We start from the raw sequence: 23,540 nt of genomic DNA, 5'->3' as shown, positions 1-23,540 counted from the left end.
CGTCCGCGGAAGTGGAGCATTTTCTCCATCCACCAGCTGTCTAAAAACCCGGTTTTTCGGCTGCCGACAGCCGAGACTGTCGGCAGCGCAAAACGGGTTTCTGCTCTGGTGTGGCAGTACCCATAGTGTCCACAGAACAGTTCAGTTATCAATAGTCTCCACATTTGTATGCAGATTAAATCAAATTCAAAGTGATCTAATGCAGTGGTTCTCAACAAACCTTTTTCCATTTTAATAAATAGTTTGACCACCCCATAACTCTGAGAGAGAGGGAACAAATGGAACCAAAGTTACCAAACGCACCTGTAAAGGGCCATTCACACAGGGCACTATTCTAGCATTGCATTCTTTTAGAGTTGGTTTGAACTCTGCCATCCACTTGGGTCCCTTTGGTTCCATTTGTACATTCTCAGATCAATAAGGGTCCATTTGGTTCCTAACAAACAACAATCATATCATATCTACCATAACTATCATATCTCAAAACAAATGTGGTGACATCAACTTCAAATAAGTATGAGCAGAAAAAAGAAAGGTTTACATTCATTTTTCTCCTCGTTTTTTTAGGCCATTGTGGCATTCTCACAGCAGGGGGTGCAAGTGCTGCATGATGCAGCATTACTGCATACTGTAGTGTAGGACTGTATACCACACAGCAGGGTTCAGAGAGAGAGAGAGAGAGAGAGAGAGAGCGAGAGCATATCATATCTATCATATCTCAAAACAAATGTGGTGACATCAACTTCAAATAAGTATGAGCAGAAAAAAGAAAAGTTTACATTCATTTTCCTCCTCGTTTTTTAGGCCATTGTGGCATTCTCACAGCAGGGGGTGCAAGTGCTGCATGATGCAGCATTACTGCATACTGTAGGGGGAGAGAGAGAGAGAGAGGGAGAGAGAGAGCGAGAGAGATAATTCCAATCCAGGCCCGGGTTTTCTTTCTCACCCGCCGGCCACGTGCCTCCACTGGAGAGGAGGAGGAGCTTGTGATCACATTTTCAGTGTGCTCTGTTATGGCGCCATGCACACCCTGGGCTGTATTTTGCGTGTCTTAAAGTACCAGGTCTTATTCCCTAACTTGAGAAAACTAAAGACCTGGAGGCGTGATCAATGCTCTTTGGCCACGCAGAATAGCCAAATGGCATTGATCACGCCTCCAGGTCTTTAGTTTACTCAAGTTAGGGAATAAGACCTGGTACTTAAGACACGCAAAATACAGCCCCCTAGCTGACTCTATGCTGTCACACCAACAACGGTCAATGTACACTTGGTTGTGCTCCGTGTTGCACCCATATACTCTAAGGTTACACCCAGAAAATATGTGAGCTTGTAGATCAGATATTTTCAGTGCATGACACCGGCGTGCAACGTTTAAGTATAAATCACCCTAACACAGTGTACAGACAGACTCAGGCTACTAGTACTACTGAATGACACACACACACACACATGGACGTGGATCTGTGCCAAATGAATGGTATCTAAACAGATATTGACATGCAAAGGGGCCGGTTTCTTCATGCCTCTGCTTTTGACATCCCCACCCTTCATTATGGCTTGTGGGGTTAAACGTTCGGTTTTTATCCCTGCTCAATATGGTTAGATAATTAATCTGAATTCAATACATGCATTTCCTTTCGCAAAATGTAGACGATGTTTGATATCTACGTTTGATAATATCATAATTTAAGTTAACGTGAACCACATTAACACCTCACAGCCAAAAGAGGAAAATCAAACCATTCTATAAAGTAGATTGGAGCTTGTAGATTGGCCATTATATTTTACAGGGATTAAAGTGGTTTAGAAAATGAATGAACAGTGGCAACAATTGGGTTTTGTTCAGAACTTGTCACAAGGCCAGCGGTGGTGCTAGCCATCCTCAATAGAAACGGAGCTCCAAATCGCTCTCGTCATTATAAACTGCTGCTCCAGTATCTGCAGCTGTACGTGGGGAGTGAGGGGGGGCACATGAGGATACCTTATCTCTATGCATCCTCGTGACACCAGCTAATACCTGGACACTCTCTACCGCCATGCATCCTACCACGTGATCACATGACCAGCGCAAGCCATCGGCCTCGCAGACACCCTCTCTGCTTCGGTATCCAGATTTGCATTCACCTCTTGAGAAAAACCACAGGGAAACAAACGTTGCAGAAACTGGTTTATGTGCGTCCTTTTGGAATGTTCCGAGTTTATCTTCAGCGGCGGTTAATGCTTTTCGAGTTGTAATGCAGTTAGTTCTGCGGATCGGCATGTCTCCTCTCCCCCCCCCTCTCTCTGTGGGCTCGGTGGCCGTCTTGGTTATGAGGGGCCTTGCGGTTTCCCCCACGGCCTGGAGGTGGGCACTTAACTGGGCGCGTCTTCGGCCCGCCTGCCTGGCGGCCTGGTTCTGAACAAGGCTGGGGTTCAGGCCAGCTTCAGGGTGCTGACGGGGTAGGAGGGCATGGTCACCATAGTCATAGTCTGACCCACCAGCTGTGGGTGGTGGGCCACCACCTGGGTGCCCACCGCCGCCTGCTTGCCCACCATGGTGGTCGTGAGCTGGCCAGGCACTGTGCCGTTCACTTGCGCGTGGGTGAGGGTGTGTGTGATGTGGCCCAGCATGGCCGGCAGCATGGCCGGCTGCAAGGCCGCCCCAGGCTGCGGGTACAGGGTGGGGAGATGCTGGCTCAGGTGGGCGACCGGTAGAGGGTGCACCGTGATGTGGCCGGCGGTCAGATGCACGCCACCGGCCGTGGCGGAAGGCACCAGTTGGGAGATGTGTTTAGGACCCCCAGCCTGGATGTAGGGGTGAAAAATCATTGATAATTGATAGTATAATACAACTAGAACAATGGTGCAATTATGGGGAATTGCCAAGTGTGGTTGCAATTTCCTTCGTACAGTACGATGATGAATGATGTATTGACCCACATGAGTTTATAAGGAATAGAAAAACGTAAAATAAAGTAATAAATAAAGTCAGGCAAATACTATAGTCTGGTTGCCTACTGCAACCACAATAATAAGCAATCCGTATTTTGGACATATCATATACACACAAATAAAAAAATAAAACATAAAGGTTCCACGAGGTTCCAACATGTCTCAAGCCTAAATCAGGCTAGTCCGGTGCATCTCAGAAGACACATAAAGTTGAATGGAGAAGGCACAGGGAGCAACTCAGATGATTGGAGCCTTTTTCTTTAATAGAGGGTATGTGCGTGACATCATCATACCCCGGCCATAAGTTATGCAGGAACACCTACTGAGTGTCATGAAAACGACTTTCTGGTCTTAACAGCCCACACATTTAAACAGAAAAATCATATCTGATTGCATTGAATGACGTTAAACAACATTAAAGGGACACTTCACCATTTTTGCAAAAAAATATATGTTAATGACGTTTAGAAGCTTTAGAACACTTTCCTGGAGATCTTTATGTGTGTAATATGTGGTTTTAGATATTTTAGATTGTAGCAGTGAGCCTGTTGTCTCTGATGTCATGGACACTGGGCTCACTTCCTTCCTGGACTACATGTTGTCTCAGTAAGACAGCTCTCCCCCTATCCACAAGGAGGAGCAGTGCACCAAAGAATTATGGGAATTGTAGTCCAGGAAGGTAGTGACTAGTGAGACCAGTGTCCATGACATCAGAGACAACAGGCTCACTGCTACAATCTAAAATAACTAAAACCACATATTACACACACAAAGACCCCCAGGAAAGTGATCTAAAGCTTCTAAACGTCATTAACATATATTTTTTTGCAAAAAGGGTGAAGTGTCCCTTTAAACTCACTTTGCCACTCGATTTGCCACTAACTAACGTTATGCGTGTGAATACCCTATATAGAACAGGGCACAAGGCAAGAATGACAGTGTTTGGATGTCTATTACATGATTCATCAAAGAACAGAACAGCTTTGACAAAATTAACCAGACAAATTAGCGTGTGTGGTGGTACCAGTACATGTCAACCGCCACAGAGTTTAGTGTTTCGATCTGCTACTTTTAATGCTTTTGAATTTGAATCCTGTAAAGTAACAGTTTTGGACATACTGTATGAGGTTTCCACCTCAATATATTTTTTTAGGTGACCTCCAATGCATTGCTTTCCAAAATGACGTCATAGCCAGCCTAAAGTCTATGGCCTTTAATGTTTGTCTAGGCCAGGGCAGTAAATGACGTAAGACGTCATCTGGTTGATATACATCTTGTAATAAATGTATTTAATTTTTAACAGACATGAGAACATCAACATGGACCCAAAAATCAAGGTGCCCGTCAATTCACACAAGTGTGATTTTTGTTATTTAAGCACAGATCAGAGTTTCATCATCTGAACAATGGACTCAACATAGGAACGTTTTGTTCTTTCATAGAACGGATGCAAGGCAAGAACACAGCGGTCCTATGTCTATTAAATCTAAATGTCAGGTCATCAAGACCCAGACAGCACCAATGATACGCAACTACTTGCAAGTAGTTACATGAAACCATTATCCCCAATGGCAGTTGCAAGGCATTGCATTGGTGTGGTTTGGGCCTAAAAGACATTGAAACATTGCCGTACTTGCCTTGTGCCCTGTTCTATTAAAGGAAAAAGGCTCCACTCATCTGAGTTGCTCCAGTGCCTTCTTTATTCAGCTTAAAAAGGTAAAAACTAAAGGTTTGTCAGTAATGAAGATAGCCGACTCATTGGAAGAAAAAAGGCGGATTCTCAGTTATTTGATTTATCTTAAAAAAGGACACAATGGATTATTTACAGCCCTTACCTGGATGACGTGGTTGACCGCTTGGATGACCGAGGTGTGGGAGGCTGCGGTGTGGGCGATGACGGTGGGCTGCAGGGTGGTGTGGGTGGGGAGCACGGCCTGGATGGGTGCTGGGGTGGAGGTGGGGGCTGCAGCGCTGGGGGTGTAGGGAGCGGTGGGCTTACTGGACAGGGGCTGCTGGGGAGAGAGTGTCACAGGCCGGGACGGTGGAGGCTGAAGAGGTTGGCGCTGGATGGAGACGTGCTGTGTGACCAGGGTGGTGGTGGTGGGTGGGATGGACATCAGGTTGGGGGCCACATATGGCTGCAAGGCTTGAGTGGTGGTACTTGGTAAGGCAATGGTGGTGCCAGGGGCGGGGGGCGGCACTCTGGGGGAGGGGGGCGGCACTCTGGGGGCAGGGGAAATCACTCTGGGGGCGGGGGGCGGCACTCTAGGGGAGGGGGGCTGCACTCTGGGTGCGGGGGAAATCATTCTGGGGGCGGGGGAAATCACTCTGGGGGCGGGGCTAATCACTCTGGGGGCGGGGCTAATCACTCTGGGGGCGGGGCTAATCACTCTGGGGGCGGGGCTAATCACTCTGGGGGAGGGGGGCGGCAGTCTGGGGGAGGGGAGCGGCAGTTTGGGGGCGGGGGAAATCACTCTGTGGGCGGGAGGCGGCACTCTGTGGGCGGTGGCATCGTCCAGGTCATCGTCCATGAGGTCTTCCCCTTCTGCAGGATGACAACCAGAGGTGGAAAAAGTATTTTTTTACTAGAAGTAAAAGTATCAATACTGCAATGTGACATATCGATGTACTCTGTAACAAGTAAAAGTTGAATAAAAGTACACATGTATTGGTATCAAAATGTACTTAAAGGTTTTATGACATTCATTTATTTTTCTTTTTTCTTTTAGGTTTTATGACCTCAATTACACCCAAAAAACCTGAACTTTCAACATTCAGTGGATTTTCTGTGGTCTGAAGTTTTCTTTGGGGTTTGGAAGCCTTTTGAGCTACAATGAAAACAGGCAACACAGTGAAAACAGTGACATCTGCTGGCAAATCCCATTGACATATATGGGATTTGCAGGATCTTACATCACAATCTGCCGGCAAATCAGAGCACCTGTTTGAGCCAGAAAACCCCAGATCACAGAAAATCTACTGAATGTTAAAAGTTCATGTTTTTTGGGTGCAATTGAGATTAGAAAACCTAAAAAAAAATAAGAACAATTCCAAAACCTTTTTTTTAATGTCACAATCCCTTTAATTAACGTGTATTTCATGAAATCCCAGGTGGCCAACGTCTTTTTGAGCTTTCTATTAATTAATAATCGTCTCGATCATATTTACCCTAATGCAGTCCCAGATCGGCAGCTCTGTGCTCAATTGGTTTTGCCTGTTTCAAGATGGCGGCCTGACACAATGCTGTTATCTCGAAATTACGGCTCAGATTGAGCTGGATAAAACAAACCACGCACCGATGTTAGCGGCTCAATAATAAATCCTGTTTACCGCACGTTTAAATTATTAATGCTTCTAAAGACTCTTAAGTACAAAAGTATAAAGTACTCATTATGCAGGACATCCCGTTTCACACATTTTCAAATGTACGGTATACAATGTCCAAAAATCGTTTGAAAAAAGCAGATCTACAAGCTCATAATGTGTCACATCGCAACGCATTGTGAGCTTGTAGATTAGCAATTTTCAAATGGCCGAAATATAGGGCTGAAGTGGTTCATATAATCAAAATCTGCAAAGTAACTAGTAAGTTGTCAAATAATTGTAGTGGAGTAAAAGTACAATATTTGCCTCTAACATGTAGTGGAGTAGAAGTAGTATAGTATAAAGTATTGGAAATTGTAAGTACTAATTGTACTTTACACCACTGACGATGACAACATCAACACATGACATATGGTCTGTAATAACATCTGTTTTCAACATACAAAGCACAAAGCTGTAGAACGGTGGTTCTAAATGTGGGGTTTCCAGGGGGTGGAAGTTAGGAACCAAATCGACCCTTAAAAGTTCTGCAAGTCCATGGCCTAATTCATACCTAACTTCTTTTTTCTTCTGATTATTATTATTATTATTATTTATTAAATACTTTTGGGAAATGTTGGAATTGTTTTTAATCTATGATAATGTGTGATTTCTTCTGAAATTATATATATATATATATACACACACATATACACAGTATAAATAAAGGTGTTACTTGTGACCCATAAACAGTGCGGTAGAAGGTAGAAGGTACCTGAGGCGGTGGAGGTGGAGGCCTGGTCCTCCTCAGGCTGCACCGTCTGGCGCAGCACGCGCTCCATCTCCATCACGTCCATCCACTGGCCCAGCTCGTTCTTCAGCTCGGCCAGACGCTGCTGCGTGGCAATCTTCTCGCGCGCCAGGCGCTCCATCTCGTGCTCATACTCCTTCTCCTTGCGCTTTAAGGTCTGTATAATAACACACAAAGCAGAGGGGGAAAAAAAAAACATCAGACAGGACATCAGAAAGTGATATGGGTTTTGGAGTGGACCAGCAGCATTGAAGAGTGATGTCTGAACGCTGACCACTAGCAGCCTGAGCTGGTAGTGGTCAGTTGTCCGTCCCTTTGTATGCCCTCTAACCCAGAGGTTCTTAAAGGACAACTTTAGATTTTTTCAACCAAGGTTCATGTTTTAGGTTGTTATTAGAGAAACTAAAAGATGAGTGTTATTTTTTTTTTCATTTGCTGCTTTCTTTAGTTTTAGGGATTTTAGCTGTTTTTGACAAGGGGGCTGGGGCATTCGAGCATGGGGCTTAATATGTATTTTTTTACAACATTTTATAGTGATTTATTTTTTAATTATTTACTATAGTCCTAATAAACCCCTGGAAATTTCATCTGGCCACAAAACATCACGAGATCTACTGAATGTGTCAAACTGACATTGAACCTATGACACACAGTGTGGCTTCCCCCCAGTAGGCTACCTTCACATTCAGTAGATCCTGTGATTTATTTGTGGCCAGATGTAATTTCCTGGGGTGTATTAGGGCTATAGTAAATAATAAATAAAAAAATCTCCATAATATTTTGTAAAAATAAATACATATTTAGCACCATGCTCGAAAACAGCTAAAATGCCTAAAATGAAAGAAAGCAGCAAATGGAAAAGAAATAACACTCATCTTTTACTTTCTCTAATAACAACCTAAAACATGAACCTTGGTTGAAAAAAACTAAAGTTGTCCTTTAAACATGTTCATGTCAAGGACGGCCAAATTGATCTGTATTTGGCCGCAACCCCACATCAACCTCCAGTCCACACAACCTCAAAACATGTCGCATCACAAGATGTTGAGCTTGTGAGCAGCTTGTAGATCGGCTATTTAGTATTAAATGGGGTTAAAGTGATTAAACTGCTTTTGATGCTATGTTAACAAACGTATAGGGAACCCCATGGCATCAAGGAACATCATTTGCTTTGCAAGGATTGTTTTTTAAGTCCCTTTTTTGGTGGTGGTGGTGGGAGGGGGGTTCTTGTCAGGTCAGAGGAAGAGGTTTTAATCTTCTCTCGTCCCTTTGTCAATATTCATAAGTTAACAATATTGTTGAGTGGCTCTCCTCTGCAATGACATTCATGATCATCCCCTTTGACTTTATGAATTAAAGCTCATAAGCTCTTATGAAAGCCACCAGCCAGCCAAAAGGACTCCACCAACAGTGCCTCTGAAATCTTCCTTTCTTCCGCCATTAACTCCTCGTTGGGGAAATATTTTTTTCCTATCCTATTTTGTAAATCCATGATAATCTGCTTTAACATAATCCATGTCGCAGCAGCCATGACACCATGTAAACATATTTTCATAACACCCTCGATGGAGAACACAGTTCTTCATGTCGCTGTTATCGGTGCAGAAACCTCACATCTCCATACTTTTTCTTTCTTAAATTAAAGACGGGGTATAACAGGTATTATGATTATAGGCTACTAGGAAGATTTATTTCAAAATAGTGTCACACACAGACAGACACACAAAGGCCAGGGATGAGGGCTTGTACAGTACAGTACAGTACAGTACAGTACAGTACAGTACAGTACAGTACAGTACAGTACAGTACAGTACAGTACAGTACAGTACAGTACAGTACAGTACAGTACAGTACAGTACAGTACAGTACAGTACAGTACAGTACTCACTTCATTGAGGCGGCCATGAAAACACGGACGGAACAGAGCATGTCCGTCTGATATGTGTGTACCGTGTACAGGGCCTTAGAATGACTTAACAGAATATGCCTGCTGGCTGAGGGAAGACATTACATTTTGACCTTCAAGCAATACCACATGTCAACCAGTAGTGGTCTAAATGTGTCAATAAATGAAAGAGCAGGGAGACCAAATACAACCGTTCATTACACTACATCAAGATACAGATTGGTCCAAATTAAACGTTTGTTCACCACTCTCTGTGGCGACTGTGGCTCAGGAGGTAGAGCAGGTCGTCCAATGATCCATGGGTCGGCGGTTCGAATCCCGGCTCCTCCTGTCTACATGTCGAAGTGTCCTTGGGCAAGACACTGAACCCCAAATTGCTCCCGATGTGCTGGTTGGTACCTTGCATGGCTTCCGCCGCAATCGGTGTATGAATGGGTGAATGTAATGCACAATCTATGTAAAGCGCCTTGGATAAAGGCGCTATATAAATGCACCATTTACCATTTACCATTTACTCTCTCAAGTAATGGATTTAAACAGATCATTATTAGACCACTTGAAGAGGGAAGGAGCAACATGTCTCTGTCGGGTGGAAACCTCGCAGTATGTCCAAAACTCTTACTTTTCAGGATTTTAATTCAATAACAGCAAAAGTATCAGATCTACAAGCTAGAAATGTGTCGCTTCGAGCTTGCCGATGTGCTACTTTTGCCATTTTTATGTGAGGCTGTACTGTAGTATGATCAAGTAAGGTGTTAATTTACGGGAAAAAACCCCACGAAAAGTTAAATATGGAGATAAGAGATTTCTAACCAGCAACAACGGACACCAAAACATTGACGTTATAAAACTCTGTCTCTGACTGAAACCAAAAAAGGGTTTTGCTACAAAAGCCCCAATTTGACGAGAGCAAAACAACAGACTCAGAGTAAACTGCACATGATGAGGAGGGCAGGGAGGTGGAGTCAAACATGGAAAGTGGGTGGATCTTCCAGGCAACAGCTCTCTGTGACCCAGTTTCCCGTAAGAGGTCAGCTGATACAGGAGATCCAAACAAACTGGTGTGTGTGTGTGTCTGTCTGTCTCTGTGTGTGTGTGTGTGTGTGTGTGTGTGTGTGTGTGTGTGTGTGTGTGTCTGTCTGTCTCTGTGTGTGTGTGTGTGTGTGTGTGTGTGTGTGTGTGTGTGTGTGTGTGTGTCGGTCGTTGTGGAACTCCCCTGCAGCAAAGCATGGGAGATGCAGTCCAACAAAACATTTAATAGAAAACTCAAACGGAACGGACCATTTCAAACATTGTGAAATCATAACAGAATGTATGACTTCACACAGCCAGATGAGTACAAGTTTGACCCGGGAAGTGAAACCTACTGTATACAGCTATTGCTGCCTTCAATCTTTTTCCCCTAAAAGTCCTCAGTGTGGCACTAGTGGTTAATTACAAAACAGCTGTCATTGATTGTGACTTTGTCCTCTAATGATAATCTATACAAACCATTGGGCTGAGCATCAGTTAGACTACTTGAGTCTTCTCCCTCCGGAATACTATAAGGAGGATGAACCTTTTACAGATTTTATTATTTTTTTCTCCCAAGATATACAAGGAAAAAGTCTAGAACGTCCTTGAAATCACAACCGTCCTCCTGTCTCTAGGCAGGGCTGTAATGTGTGAAATCATTGCTCTAGCTCTGTTTCCGGGCGGCTGAATGACTCACAAGACATAATAAAAGGCATTTACCCGAAGGCTGAACTTAAGACTTAAGAATGGATGAATGGTAAGATGAACAAGGAGTATGAGTCACACATGCTCATCTTTTCTAAACTGTTACTTTTCAGGATGCAAACATTTAAAAATAACAAAAGTAGCATATCTACGAGCTCAAAACGCACCACTTCGCGCCGCATTTGAAGCTTGTGGATCTGATACTATTGTGTGACGTTGTAGCATGATCAAGTAGGGCGTTAATATACCAGAGGAAAAAATAAATTAAAAAAAGAAAAAGAAAAAGAATAATAATAAACAAATAATCTGTGTTCAAATAAATCCAATGTAGATCATTAGGTAGTCATACCGTAATTAACGCTCTGGTTAATACTTTGAATTGGTTCAATATTTATAAAACCCACAGGCGACCACTTTCACTTTCAGAATAGTTCGAAAATAGCAAATATAGTCAACATAACTAAAGAAAAAAAGCCTGACACTGTTGTACGACAAAGTAGGTTATTAATCTACAAATAAATAATACAAAAATAAATAGCGTATGGAGATTAAAGGTTTCGCACAGCGACATCGACAACGTATAAATAGCCATGAGGGACAAAAGGCCCGACCCGCCTAATTCAGCACCTGTTTGTAGCCCTGATCCAGGATTAGAGTTAGTCCTGGACCCCGTCCCACTGGGACAGTAGTCACCAAAGCATGCAAACACAACATACTCCACAGGTACCACCTCGTACCACCCGTCTCAGTAACAGTTTTTACCCCCAGGCAGTCAGGCTGCTGAACAGCTGACCTTGAACTGTATTGCACTTCACTTCACTTGCACTTTTCTTTTCCTGTTTTTGTCTTTTCTTGCACTATAGATGTTTGTTTATGTCCTGTGTATGTAAGGCTGAGAGTGCTCTGAGCAAAATAAATTTCATTGTATGTATACTCTGTATCTATACAAATGACAAATAAACCTGAACCTGAACCTGAACCTGAGGTTTATGACAGCTCCTTGCTGTCGGGCATGTCTGTATTTGATCTTGAACAAAAGCAGCAAAACCAGCTGATCTCAAATCGTTTTGAGCTTAGCTGCCTGCATGGGGAACCACGCCCCCCCCCCACTTCCCAGTTTGTCCCCGGAACGATTCCAGGCCTGGCCAGCAATGTGTGGAATGTGACTGGTTGAACGAGACACATAACCCTAACTGCACTGCTCTCTGGGTTGAGCTGAAACCCAATTTCGTCCACATGAGCAAGTAGGTCAATACTACATTTTTTCTTATTTTTTTAACACATTCCCTCTCCGTTACCCTAGGTGGGATCGTGAGGCCAGTGAAATGTGAAACCAAAGAAGAAGCAGAGTAGTGTAGCCCTCCACAGCTGTAGTGTAGCCTAGGCTGTGGATGATCGCCCAGAGGATTGATGTTTTAGAAGCTCCCAAACATCGTACTTTGTCTCGTTTTGAGTAGAAAAACGACTAACAACGTGCTCGGCCGCGTGCACGTTGGATTTGGATGTAGGCTGTTTCTAAAAGTAAAAAATAAAATAAAAAATATTATTTTTAAGAAACCACACATGCACGCACGCACGTATGCATGCATGCCCGCCCAACCAACCACCCACCCCCGGCCCACACTACCCCCCACCACAACTTCTGTCTCCAACATGCCAAAAAAGCAGCTTCTGAGTTTCAGCAAATTAGGTAGTACTCAAGTCAAGTGGCACGTTTTGTTACTATGGCAACAGCTGAAACCCCTCAGTAGCTCTGATGACGTGCATGTATAGTACGACTTCTTCTTTTTTTCACGAAATTAGTTACGAGCATTTCACTGACTTAATTTATACTTGTGCATCGTGCACTGAGAAAAAACAAAGAAGCTGATCTGATTGTCCGCAACTAAGTATTAATGAGGCATTGCATACTAATTAACACACACACACACACACACACACACACACACACACACTCACCTAAAGAACCAGTGAAAGACTGCAGAAATACTGCAGAAAAGAAAAATGTTGGCCCATTGTGGATTCATGATACAGAAACAAGACTATCTCTCTCATCCTGAATGCCTTCACTGCTCTGCTCTCCTGCCCACATGGAACAAACAGCAGGCAGTGTGGCATTGTACACAGCTGTGAATGCCACCGACTATGAGTCATCAGGCATGACACACACACACACACACACACACACACACACACACACACACACACACACACACACACACACACACACACACACACACACACACACACACACACACACACACACACACACACACACACACACACACACACACACACACACACACACCCTTGCTGAGTTAAGTGCCATACTCTGACATTAGATTCTAAAGATTTGCAGGGCGAGACAGCAGGAGCGGAGGGGGGGGGGAGAAATGTATATGTACCATGACGTAAATAAAAGGTTGAAACTATGCATGGAGATTGGATATGTAGAAAGCGTGCGTGCACTCCTCACCCCAAACGCACGTGAAAATATGCTTCCGTTAGTATGCGTGTCATGGCCTTTAGCCACCCCCTTGCAGTCAGTGGCATGATGCTGCTGGGTCTGAGCTGAGCCAAACTATATTACACCGACCACACGTCTGCTTCATGTCCCGCTTTCAAACTGGGCGTCCCCTGCAAAACACTAACCCATTCTGACCTGAGATCAGATTCATACGAGGTTTCCGCCGGACACACACTGGTCTGATGAACCCATTCTGACCTGAGATCAGATTCTAAAAATGTCAGTCAGTCTCTTCGATTTTTCAAAAATAGCAGACCTACAAGCTCGTATCGCGCCACTCGGTGGCGCGATATGAGCTTGTAGATCTGCTATTTTAAATAGCTAAAGCATAACATGATGCTGACACCAAAATGGGTGCTAAACACAGTCAAGCTGGGCTTCCCAAGTCCATAAAAAAAATGTGATCCCAGTTTCTAACGTTCACTAGTCAATTGTCCCGGTTTTCACCATGTTGCTGGGTGTGTGTACTGTAGTGTACATACAGTAGATCATGTGTCATGTTGTGTTCTGGTGAAAGAAATGTGCATCTAAGTATTAAAGTAATTGCTCTCTATCCTGATGAAAACACCAGCAAGGCTATTTTTTGCTATTCGTCCCTGTCGGGGTGGAAACCGCAAATGTCCATAATTGTGACTTTTCAGGATAAAAAAACAGCAAAAGTAGCAGATCTACAAGCTCAAAACGCATCGCCTTGAGTCACTCTGCTACATTTCATGCTTTTGTGCGACGCTACTCTGATCAAGTAGGGCGTTAATTTATAAAAGAAACACAAAAAATAAAATATAGAGATTTCTGCCCAACAGCAACCAATTGTTGAAATCGGGTATTATTTCCAGAGTAGTAAAAGATGGGGGGGCCATAGTTTTGTAGTTTTGTATGTGTCCATGTCTATGGAGTTAACATTACTACTCTAATCTAAACCCAGGTATGGTTATAATATGCAAATATGTCTTCCCTGTGTATTTTTGGGTTCTTCCTGAAAGTTGAAAGCCTTTGAGTCAAAAGGCCTAATCGAAATACACCGCCCCTCCCCTTATTACCATACAACAGCTGTGGGTGAGGCTTAAAGGTATATTCAGTGATTTCACTTAATTCAAATATCACTTATTTTTTTGTTTTGTTGTAATAATCCTCCCTACTATAGAGTGTGCTGGCCATATAAGGAGTTCGAGTTCCTCCCTGTCCCCAGCTAACCCCTTAGGTTTAGTTTTTGACTCTCTATCCTGATTGGACGAAAGGCTGGGTCCCACAGCCAAAAATGAAACCTAAGGTTTTTTGAGTGAAATCACTGAATATACCTTTAAGTTCAGGTGGGTTGCGCTAAGGTGAAAAACAGCTATACTTAATGAACTGGTGGGTGTGGCCATGGGTGGGCCATGGGTGGGCCATGGGTGGGCCATGGGTGTGGCCATGGGTGTGGTCATTCGCGGCACCGCTGGTGGTGCATAAAGAAAGCCTCCGATTGGCCCCCTCCTACTAGTAGTAGTAGGGCAGTACAGGTAAGAAGCTATAGGTTATGTAGCGTGCATCAGCGGACACCTTGTTATGTAGGAGCCGAAGGAACAACGTGGGGGAAGTCATGTCATAGCAGGCAACGCTAGTATGAGAGGAGGCTCCAATTACCCTTTGTTTCCTCTTCATGGAAGAGAGAGAGGTGAGGAGGCACCGCCTAGAGATCCTGTTTGTGTTTGACAAGAAGTAGAGCAGTGCACGAGGACAGACTGCATCGTGTGTGTGTGTGTGTGTGTGTGTGTGTGTGTGTGTGTGTGTGTGTGTGTGCGTGCTGTGCTGTGCTACTATACTTGTGAGGACCAAATGTACACCATAAAGCATAGTACCAGAATTTGAGGAATAGACATTCGGACACATGATTTCACAGTCCTCACAATTGTAGGATTCCACACTTGATTGAGGTATATCGTGCACCAGAAATAGCCGATCTACAAGTTCACAACAGGAGGTCGCAGCAGCACGATGCGCTGGGTAGCTTTCAAAACAGATTTTGGCTTCAAAGTTCAAGTTTTATTTTAAAAGAGGTAAAACCTATTATTATTATTGTCTTAATTTATTTTTTATTTTTTATACATATTATTCTTTTATTATTATTATTATTTGTTTGCATACTTCTATTAGTCTTCTATTATGTCTATGTATATTTGTATGTGCCTTTTATTTCATATGGTGCAAGATACCGGGGTTGTGGCTCTTTCAGAGCGGGAACTCTGGGGGAGGGGAGGGAAAAAAGGGGAAGAAAATGTTCGAAAAATGTTGTATAATATTTTCGTGTGAACATTAATAAAAAAAACTTTGATCAAAAAAAAAATAGGTAAAACTTTTTACTAAATAAGAAAAAAAGGGGGAAAAAACATTCATTCATAAAATCATCGCCGTCTTAACATGTTGCTGTCCTCACAAGTATAGTAACACAAACGTGTGTGTGTGTGTGTGTGTGTGTGTTAGGTAAACACTGTTCAGGCACCATCTCGCATTGGGAGTGCTGAGCACATGGCCCCGCAGGGGGGGGGGGGGGGGGGGGGGGGGGGTGGGGGAGGGGGGGCAGCCTGAACACGCTGTACTCACTGACTCACAACTGCAGCAGCCAGAGACACACTGCGCTAGGCGGGGGGGGGGCTTTCTTAAAGGGCCGGCGGCAGCCAAAAAGCCACGTTGCAGACATTTTTACAAATGCATTGCAGGGTAGCCCGCCCCCCCCCCCCCCCACCACCATCCTCTGGGGTGAATCATATTACTTTATTTTTTATTTTTTACACATTATAAGTATAGGTCACAATCACATAACTGTACTGTACTGTACTGTACGTGTACGACCTACAAAAGCCTCTCATTGACCCGCACGCACACACATATATGAATTATATATATTTTCATGGGCATTCCACGTGGTCTAGGAGTGGAGTAGACGTTGCACGTACACGTACACATTGCAGACATTTTACAAATGCATTGCAGGGTAGCCCCCCCCCCCCCCCCCCCCCCCATCCTCTGGGGTGAATCATATTACTTTCTTTTTTTTTTTACACATTATAAGTATAGGTCACACAATCACATAACTGTACTGTACTGTACTGTACGTGTACGACCTACAAAAGCCTCTCATTGACCCACACACACACACACACACACACACACACACACACACACACGCATATATGAATTATATATATTTTCATGGGCATTCCACGTGGTCTACCTACTGTACCGGCACAGCCTTCTTGATCTACTGTAGATCACAATCTACATTTTGGGCATCCCTGCCATAGGTGATATTTAAGTGATATGAGCGCTCCTTCATATTTTAATATATATATATATATATAGTTGTTGTTTTTCAAACTGGCATCCCCTATTTTGAATGAGTCATTAAAAAGGTGAAAGTTATCCAATATATATACACACCGGTATATATATTTAAAAAAATTACTTATTTTTTAGTGCTTCTTTTTTATACAATATACATGTTATAAAATAGCGCTTTAAAAGGTGGTGAAAGTGATATTTCTGGTGGTCCAAACCGTATAGTAATCATTGCTTTAGAGTTTGTTCAGTAACAACTAGCAGGCGTCTCCCCATCTCTCCAGCTCTTTAGTAAACAGAAAATAAATAATAAATATATTGGGATACCAATTTTATCCAATAAAAAACCCATTTAATAACTCCTCAGAGTTATGAAACTTTGCACACATGCACGCACACACACACACACACACACACACACACACACACACACACACACACACACACACACACACACACACACACACACACACACACAAGAAATGAGAAGCCTTTCTCCTTACATAAAAACAAATAAACTGCTTGATGATTATCAAGCATTAATAAAGATGTAGATGTAATAATGTCTCAACCTTGCCATTAATGATCACTGGCATAACTTATAGTGGTTGTATTTTGTCATCCCGCTCTTCTATTAAGACATTTAGATTGGGTCAAAGGTCATGCCCCCCCCCCCCAAAAACACAGGATCTGACACCAATTTTGACATGAAGGTCAAAATTCAATGTATCCCCAGGCAGGCTGTTAGCTCAATGGTAAAACAGAATACTGCAGATTACCATGTTTTAATATCCGGGTTAGGGCCGATTCATACTCCTATTTTACCGCTGTTTCGGCACTGTAGTGCCGAAATGATTTCGGCTCGTCAGAAATTTTCAGTAGCACCGAAGAGCCGACTTTAGGATGGTACCCGCCCCCCGAACCTCAAATGACGTCAAATTGTAGGCTCTACAGCGCCGAACCGACTTTTATTCGGCTTTAAAATAGGAGTATGAATCGGCCCTTACTCACTCACAGGAAACTGTGATTCCGATCGCGGAAGTGGCTTATGTGTCGGCTCAATAAAATAAATCATGGGACTATTTCAAGCGGATTTTCCTCATAAAGAGGTAGAATTACGACGCTTTGATGCTTCAAAGGTAATTGTAAACACTGGCAGTAAGCGTAACATGTCATTTACACTATAAAGCACGGTAACATTTTTCTTGCTACTGCTACCGACACAGCTATATCATTTAAATGTATCATTTAATGTGTCAAACTAAGATTTGTTTGTTTTATAGAGAATATTGTTTACTCTGTTAATCGTTGGTCCCAGAACGCCATAACAAAAAAGCCATAACCCCAGGTTGAGGTCGAAGACAAACTAAGTCTTTGTTCATTGTGAACATCAAAAGTAGCAGATTCACAAGCTTGAAACACTGCACAAACCAACGCGTTTCAGGCTGGTCGAATTTGAATCTTCAGATTTGGACATGGTTTCCACCCGACATAGACGATATCTAGCTCTCATGGATCTTACAGACCAGATTATTCAGGCATTAGACTAGTATAGAGCTTGAAGCTCACTCCAGGCTCACACAGCTGCCATCATGCTATTCTGCTGGCCTGACCAGCCGGACGGCTGCATGCACGTCTTGTGACTGCTGCTAACCATAAACCCTTGTATTACTGTGCCTCCAAGCTGCAACAGAGAACTGACCCAACAATCAAATATTTGTCCGTAAAACTGTTTTGGGGTCATGTGTGAACATCAACATGTCTTCATTAGTTTCTCCAATTATGTGTTCTTGGTTGAGTAAGTGATCCTAACGTTCCTTTGGTCTGGATGTTGCTAGAGCTAAAAGTTCTATTTGACAGACTCTGTAGCTAATAACAAAACTCTTTCAATCATGCCATTTTATGCCTTACGGCGGTGATATTGTGGCATGAGCGGTCCTTTATATTTTAATAACTCCTCAGAGTTATGCAACTTTGCTCCTTACGTGCGCACACACAAACAACTAAATGCGTGTGATTATTGATGCAACAATGTCTGAGGAACCATATCAAAATAATTGTACTTGGGCTATGTAATCGTGCGTATGTATTTGTACACCGATATGCAACGATAATAATCTTGAATCAATCATTTGTTTCTAAGAATGAACAAGAAAACAGCAAGACTCTGAAGAGACAATACTTTTAGTAGTATGTCAGGGCTGGTTAATACAGTCGTTATTAACCCATACTTACACACACAATTCAATCCTTCAGTTAAGCTTCAGTTATTATGACTTCTCTTATTCCGGCCTCAATCACTTTCCACTGAATAAGAAGATGACCCACTTACTTCCACGCCTGCCTACCAGGGATTCAAAACCCTGTAGTTGCTCCGTCACGACCCTGGTTCCCAATGAAATATGTTGTATAACCTACAACCCTATAACCCTCTACAACCACCCTTCATTTCCCAGTTGAATAGCACTTTTTCCTCCCCCGCTTTCAGACTGAATGTCAGAAAATGTCAAGCTATCAGTACTTTAGTGTAATTTAGTATTCAGGGTAACCAGGCCACTTGGGACTAGGCATGAATGAGATACGGTAATAATCAATTTTCAACCAGACGCAATGATCAAAATAACTAGGTTACACACTTACACAGTATATAGTTGTTGTTTTTCAAACTGGCATCCCCTATTTTGAATGAGTCATTAAAAAGGTGAAAGTTATCCATGCAATATATATATACACCGGTATATATATTTTAAAAAATTACTTATTTTTTAGTGCTTCTTTTTTATACAATATACATGTTATAAAATAGCGCTTTAAAAGGTGGTGAAAGTGATATTTCTGGTGGTCCAAACCGAGCCTCTATATTAGTATAGTAATCATTGCTTTAGAGTTTGTTCAGTAACAACTAGCAGGGGTCTCCCCATCTCTCCAGCTCTTTAGTAAACAGAAAATAAATAATAAATATATTGGGATACCAATTTTATCCAATTAAAAAACCCATTCATCAGTTTCAGTGTTGTGGTGTTTCAGTTCCAATTTTGAGTTATCTCTACCGATTGGATGAAATCGTTATCCTAACCTGAAAGTTTATTTTCACAGCTAGACTGTAAACTGTGAAAATAAATATTCAAGTAAGGCTAGAGAGAAGGAGAGACCCCTGTTACTGAACAAACATACTATAACAACAGCATAGAGCGCTATTTAACACTGATGCCCCGCGTGTCCACTGATGCTGCCGTGTCTGCTTATTATAAGCCACTTTTACCTTTTTTTCCCCTTCTCTGTAAAGTTTCTTGTATGTAAATATTGATAATTGGACTTTCTTCCTAAATGTTGTTTAAACCAGTGGTTCTCTAACATTTCCATGTTAAGGAATGTCAATGTATTTGTCCGTGTACTCCCATTTGAAAATATATTGTCTTTTGTCTTTTTTTTCTTTTAAATAGCAGATGCGCCGATGTGACATGTTGCGAGCTTGCTATTTTCAAATAACCGATGCACATAAGGTTGAAAGTGCTCAAGTGACCTATAACAGCCGCTCCTTTGTTTTCATAGACCTGGGTTGCTTATTTATCCCGGGAAACCTGGCAACGCGGCCAGCCCCATGCCTCAGTCTCCGTCTACTCAGGGGGAGGGGGGAGTGGAGGGGGTGGAGGGGGTGGGGTGGGGGGTGACGTCACGCGGCTCAGGCTAGCCATGTGCTTGCTGCTCATGTGGCCGGGGTGAGAGAGATAGACAGGAGGAGGAGCTCTAGTAGGACAGCATGGCCTCAGTCAGCCCCGGCTTCACTCCTGCAGTTCTCAATGAGGACAAGAGCCGCGGAAGAACAGTCCGTAGTAAAAAAACAAATACACAAATAAATAAAAACCTTGCAGGTTTAAAATGTTTTAGAGCCATTGGAGACTGATCTATCGGCCATTATTTTGATGACATCGGTATTGGCAATTATGCTGAAGACACCCCTCCCGACTCATTACAAATCTTCCCGAAATAGCCCTATCTATAAGCTCCAATATTGGTTATATTTGAATTAGGGCTTAAGTGGTGTGTGAGATTACTGAAGACATTTCCCCTTCTTGTTTTTCGTGCGTTTGTGCGGTTTGCAGTGCAGCCCAGCGCAATAATTTGCTGAGTCATTCCCTTCCACGAAATTGCACGAAACCAGGAAGGAATAAAACAAGGAAACAGGACTTAAAAAAAAAAAAAAAAAAAAAACACGTGGCCGCTTGGCCGAGGCATGGGGCCCGGGCCCTCTCTGGGTGGGAGTCGGATAGAATCCAGGATTTCCCATGAGCCCCGGGGGTTGCACTCAGAGACCCTCTCCTCGCTCGCAGAAGAGCACAGAACTTAGGTAGGACGAATCAAATCAAATAAAATGTTACGCTCAGCCTAAAGCTGCTTGTTCAAGCCTCTCCTTTGGTCAACTGCATAGACCCTGATCCCCCCAACCTAAAAGGGAGGGTGGGTGTGTGTGTGTGTCACGTGTGTGTGTGTGTGTGTGTGTGTGTGTGTGTGTGTGTGTGTGTGTGTGTCTGTGTGTGTGTGTGTGTGTGTGTGTGTGTGTGTGTGTGTGCGCATCAGCCCCGGGACCACAGAGTAGAACAGAACAGGATGTGCTTCTGCGTTCCTCTTTCCTCAAAGCGTTGCTTCTCTCACAGTAGTGCCACAAGCATCAGACTGACCACTATACGGAGGCAGCATGGGAGTGAACATGTGACACCAGTTAAATGTGTGATCTCATCTCAACACTACAGCCTGTAACCAAGTAGTAACCAGTTAGCCGAGAAACACGGCGGGTGCACGGCTGCAGTGCACACACACACACACACACACACACACACACACACACACACACACACACACACACGAGATCGTAAACAATACAGCATGTAATTATGTCCCAACCACAATTCACTTCTAATCACATTTTCCACAAACCTGCCCTATTCTATTGTACCATGCTGCCCTACAAAGCCAAAGTGCAGATACTATACGCAAATATTTTAAAAGTGTTTCAATTGGTCGGCGAAATGGGTTATCATGCATGTAAGTGATATTATAGAAATGTTCTTGAGGTAATTGTGCACCCTCCAAAATCACGATGGCCAATTTGACCTTTGGGAGACACAAATAAGTCCGTGTGTTCAAAAACATAGTTGCTGCAGAACAGCAGAAGTCTCCAAAAATGCCTTAACATACAAATGCCACCATCAACTAGGCCAGTTTCTATTTTAAATCTACAAATATAAAACAAATGTGACACATTGTTGTGAGCATATAGATTGCCTTTTTTTTTTGTTTAGGTTACAAATTGGGAAACATTTCCCACATAACTGCAGATACCGGATGCCATTAAAAAAAAAAGGCAAATAATGGCCGACAGATCAGTCAGGCTCTAAAGCATTTTATGGCATGTTTGGTTGGTCTGTTTGTCGTTTGTTTCCCAGCCAATGTGCTTTAAGTACACTTAAGTCCTGCTCAGGTGTTGATGGTGTGGGGCCGAGGCTGACGTGCCATTTGATCACGACACAGTGAACTTTGCTGGGGTGGGGGGGGGGGGGGGGGGGGGTGTCCTAGTTTCCTTCTGGCGCCCCACGCACACAGGGATAACCTACTCTCTCTGAGGAGTTCCAAACAGCATTGTGTTTGTCTGGGTAGCTTATGTCCATTTACACTGTATGGTCACTTAATGTCCTACTTAATCATACTGCAGCGTCATACAAAATCTGCTACTTTTGCTGTTTTAGACATATGTGGTTTCCACCCGACAGAGACACTATGTAAGGGATTGTGCACAGTGAGCCAGTCATTATTTAAAAATAAACGCGTTCAGGTTTATTTTCCCAATCAAGTCCGGCACACTGTACAGTAACCCACTTATTACATGGTCATTGATGTACAAAAGTCAATAATTTGGCATGAAATATTTGTTTCAGCAACATAACACAACATAACATAAGGGACAAGAGAGTTGTTTGGACATAGCGGATCACATAAAGCCTTGAGTGGCGAATCAGAATACAGTCTTCAAAATCTGTGTAATAAATATGTATAACGCTGAATGAAATTACACAAATTTCCCTCCCATCTAGAAGAAAGTCATTCATTTACCCCAATGTGAAAGAAAGGGGGTAATTTACAATGTACAACTTTTCAAGCGATGTGCAATAAACATACCACTAATGCATTGACTGCAGCACAGCATTGCAGTTGAACGTAACTACGCTGGCTACATCATTGGAGGTGTTGCATCAGGCCAATGACGGACCTTTGTACCAACAATTTACTAGGCTTGTTTACAGTGACGTGATCCAACAAATGAGTCATTTACTCATACATTCCAAAATGTTGCCAAAACACTGTAATGTAATTACAGTGTTTTCTACAGTTCTTCTACTTGTGCTTCTACTAGTCACATTAAAAACAGCCCCACTAATGAAGAATGACAGATTTGCAGGTGTGCAGGGAAGAGCAGAATGGAAAAAAAAGAAAGGAAGGAAATATTGTGGAAGAAAAATAGGAAAATAGGGAATCGGCATAAAATTTATGGGGATATCAGGTCGAAAAACACATTGTAAAGGCAGAAACTAGAATGAGCCCACATCAAGTGTAAGTGTACTACAGCTGTGCCATAGGTCTTCCTAACCCCAAGACCTTATTGGCAAGCAGCTCGATCAGCCCTGACTGAACTGAACGTTAGCAATCTAGTTTGGCAACCTTTTGCAATCTTTTGTTGAGCAGTGTTTTGGACTTTATGGACGATAGAAATATGTCCAAAAATACTCCTTGACATGAAACAGTGTATTTAAGTTTATCGCCTGTCCTTACTGTGTTAGACCGCGGTGACAGTCAGATCTGAGTGACCTGGAGCTTCCTGGAGGAATGGTCTAAAAGTTCCACATTACTGTGAGGTGCAATACTGTTACACGCTTGGAACACAAACAAAAGAATACTGTAGACCAACAGTTCCCAAACCTTTCATGGTTGCGACCCCCCATAATAATCATATTTGAACTTATGAGGACCCCCCC

The 23,540-nt window shown here is 42.9% G+C and overlaps 1 protein-coding gene across 3 annotated transcripts in view; it reads right to left on the bottom strand.

Annotated features, from left to right (window-relative positions):
• Positions 1-1,233: 1,233 nt before the first annotated feature.
• The window catches only part of LOC310864276 (max-binding protein MNT-like), a 36,820-nt gene continuing 14,513 nt past the window's right edge, over positions 1,234-23,540 (bottom strand). For all 3 annotated transcript variants that reach the window (XM_083772905.1, XM_083772906.1, XM_083772907.1), the window contains 3 exons: positions 7,010-7,202; positions 4,767-5,476; positions 1,234-2,784 (listed from right to left, as the gene is read on the bottom strand). In XM_083772905.1, coding sequence (XP_083629031.1) covers positions 2,413-2,784; positions 4,767-5,476; positions 7,010-7,202 — 1,275 coding nt within the window. In that variant the 3' untranslated portion in view covers positions 1,234-2,412. The remainder of the gene's footprint in view (positions 2,785-4,766; positions 5,477-7,009; positions 7,203-23,540) is intronic.

This window comes from Protomyctophum parallelum, assembly GCF_964188405.1.
Source record: "Protomyctophum parallelum genome assembly, chromosome: 9".
In the NCBI taxonomy this organism is placed as follows: Eukaryota; Metazoa; Chordata; class Actinopteri; order Myctophiformes; family Myctophidae; genus Protomyctophum; species Protomyctophum parallelum.
Note: the sequence above shows the minus strand (reverse complement) of the source record. Positions and strands in the feature narration are given on the sequence as shown.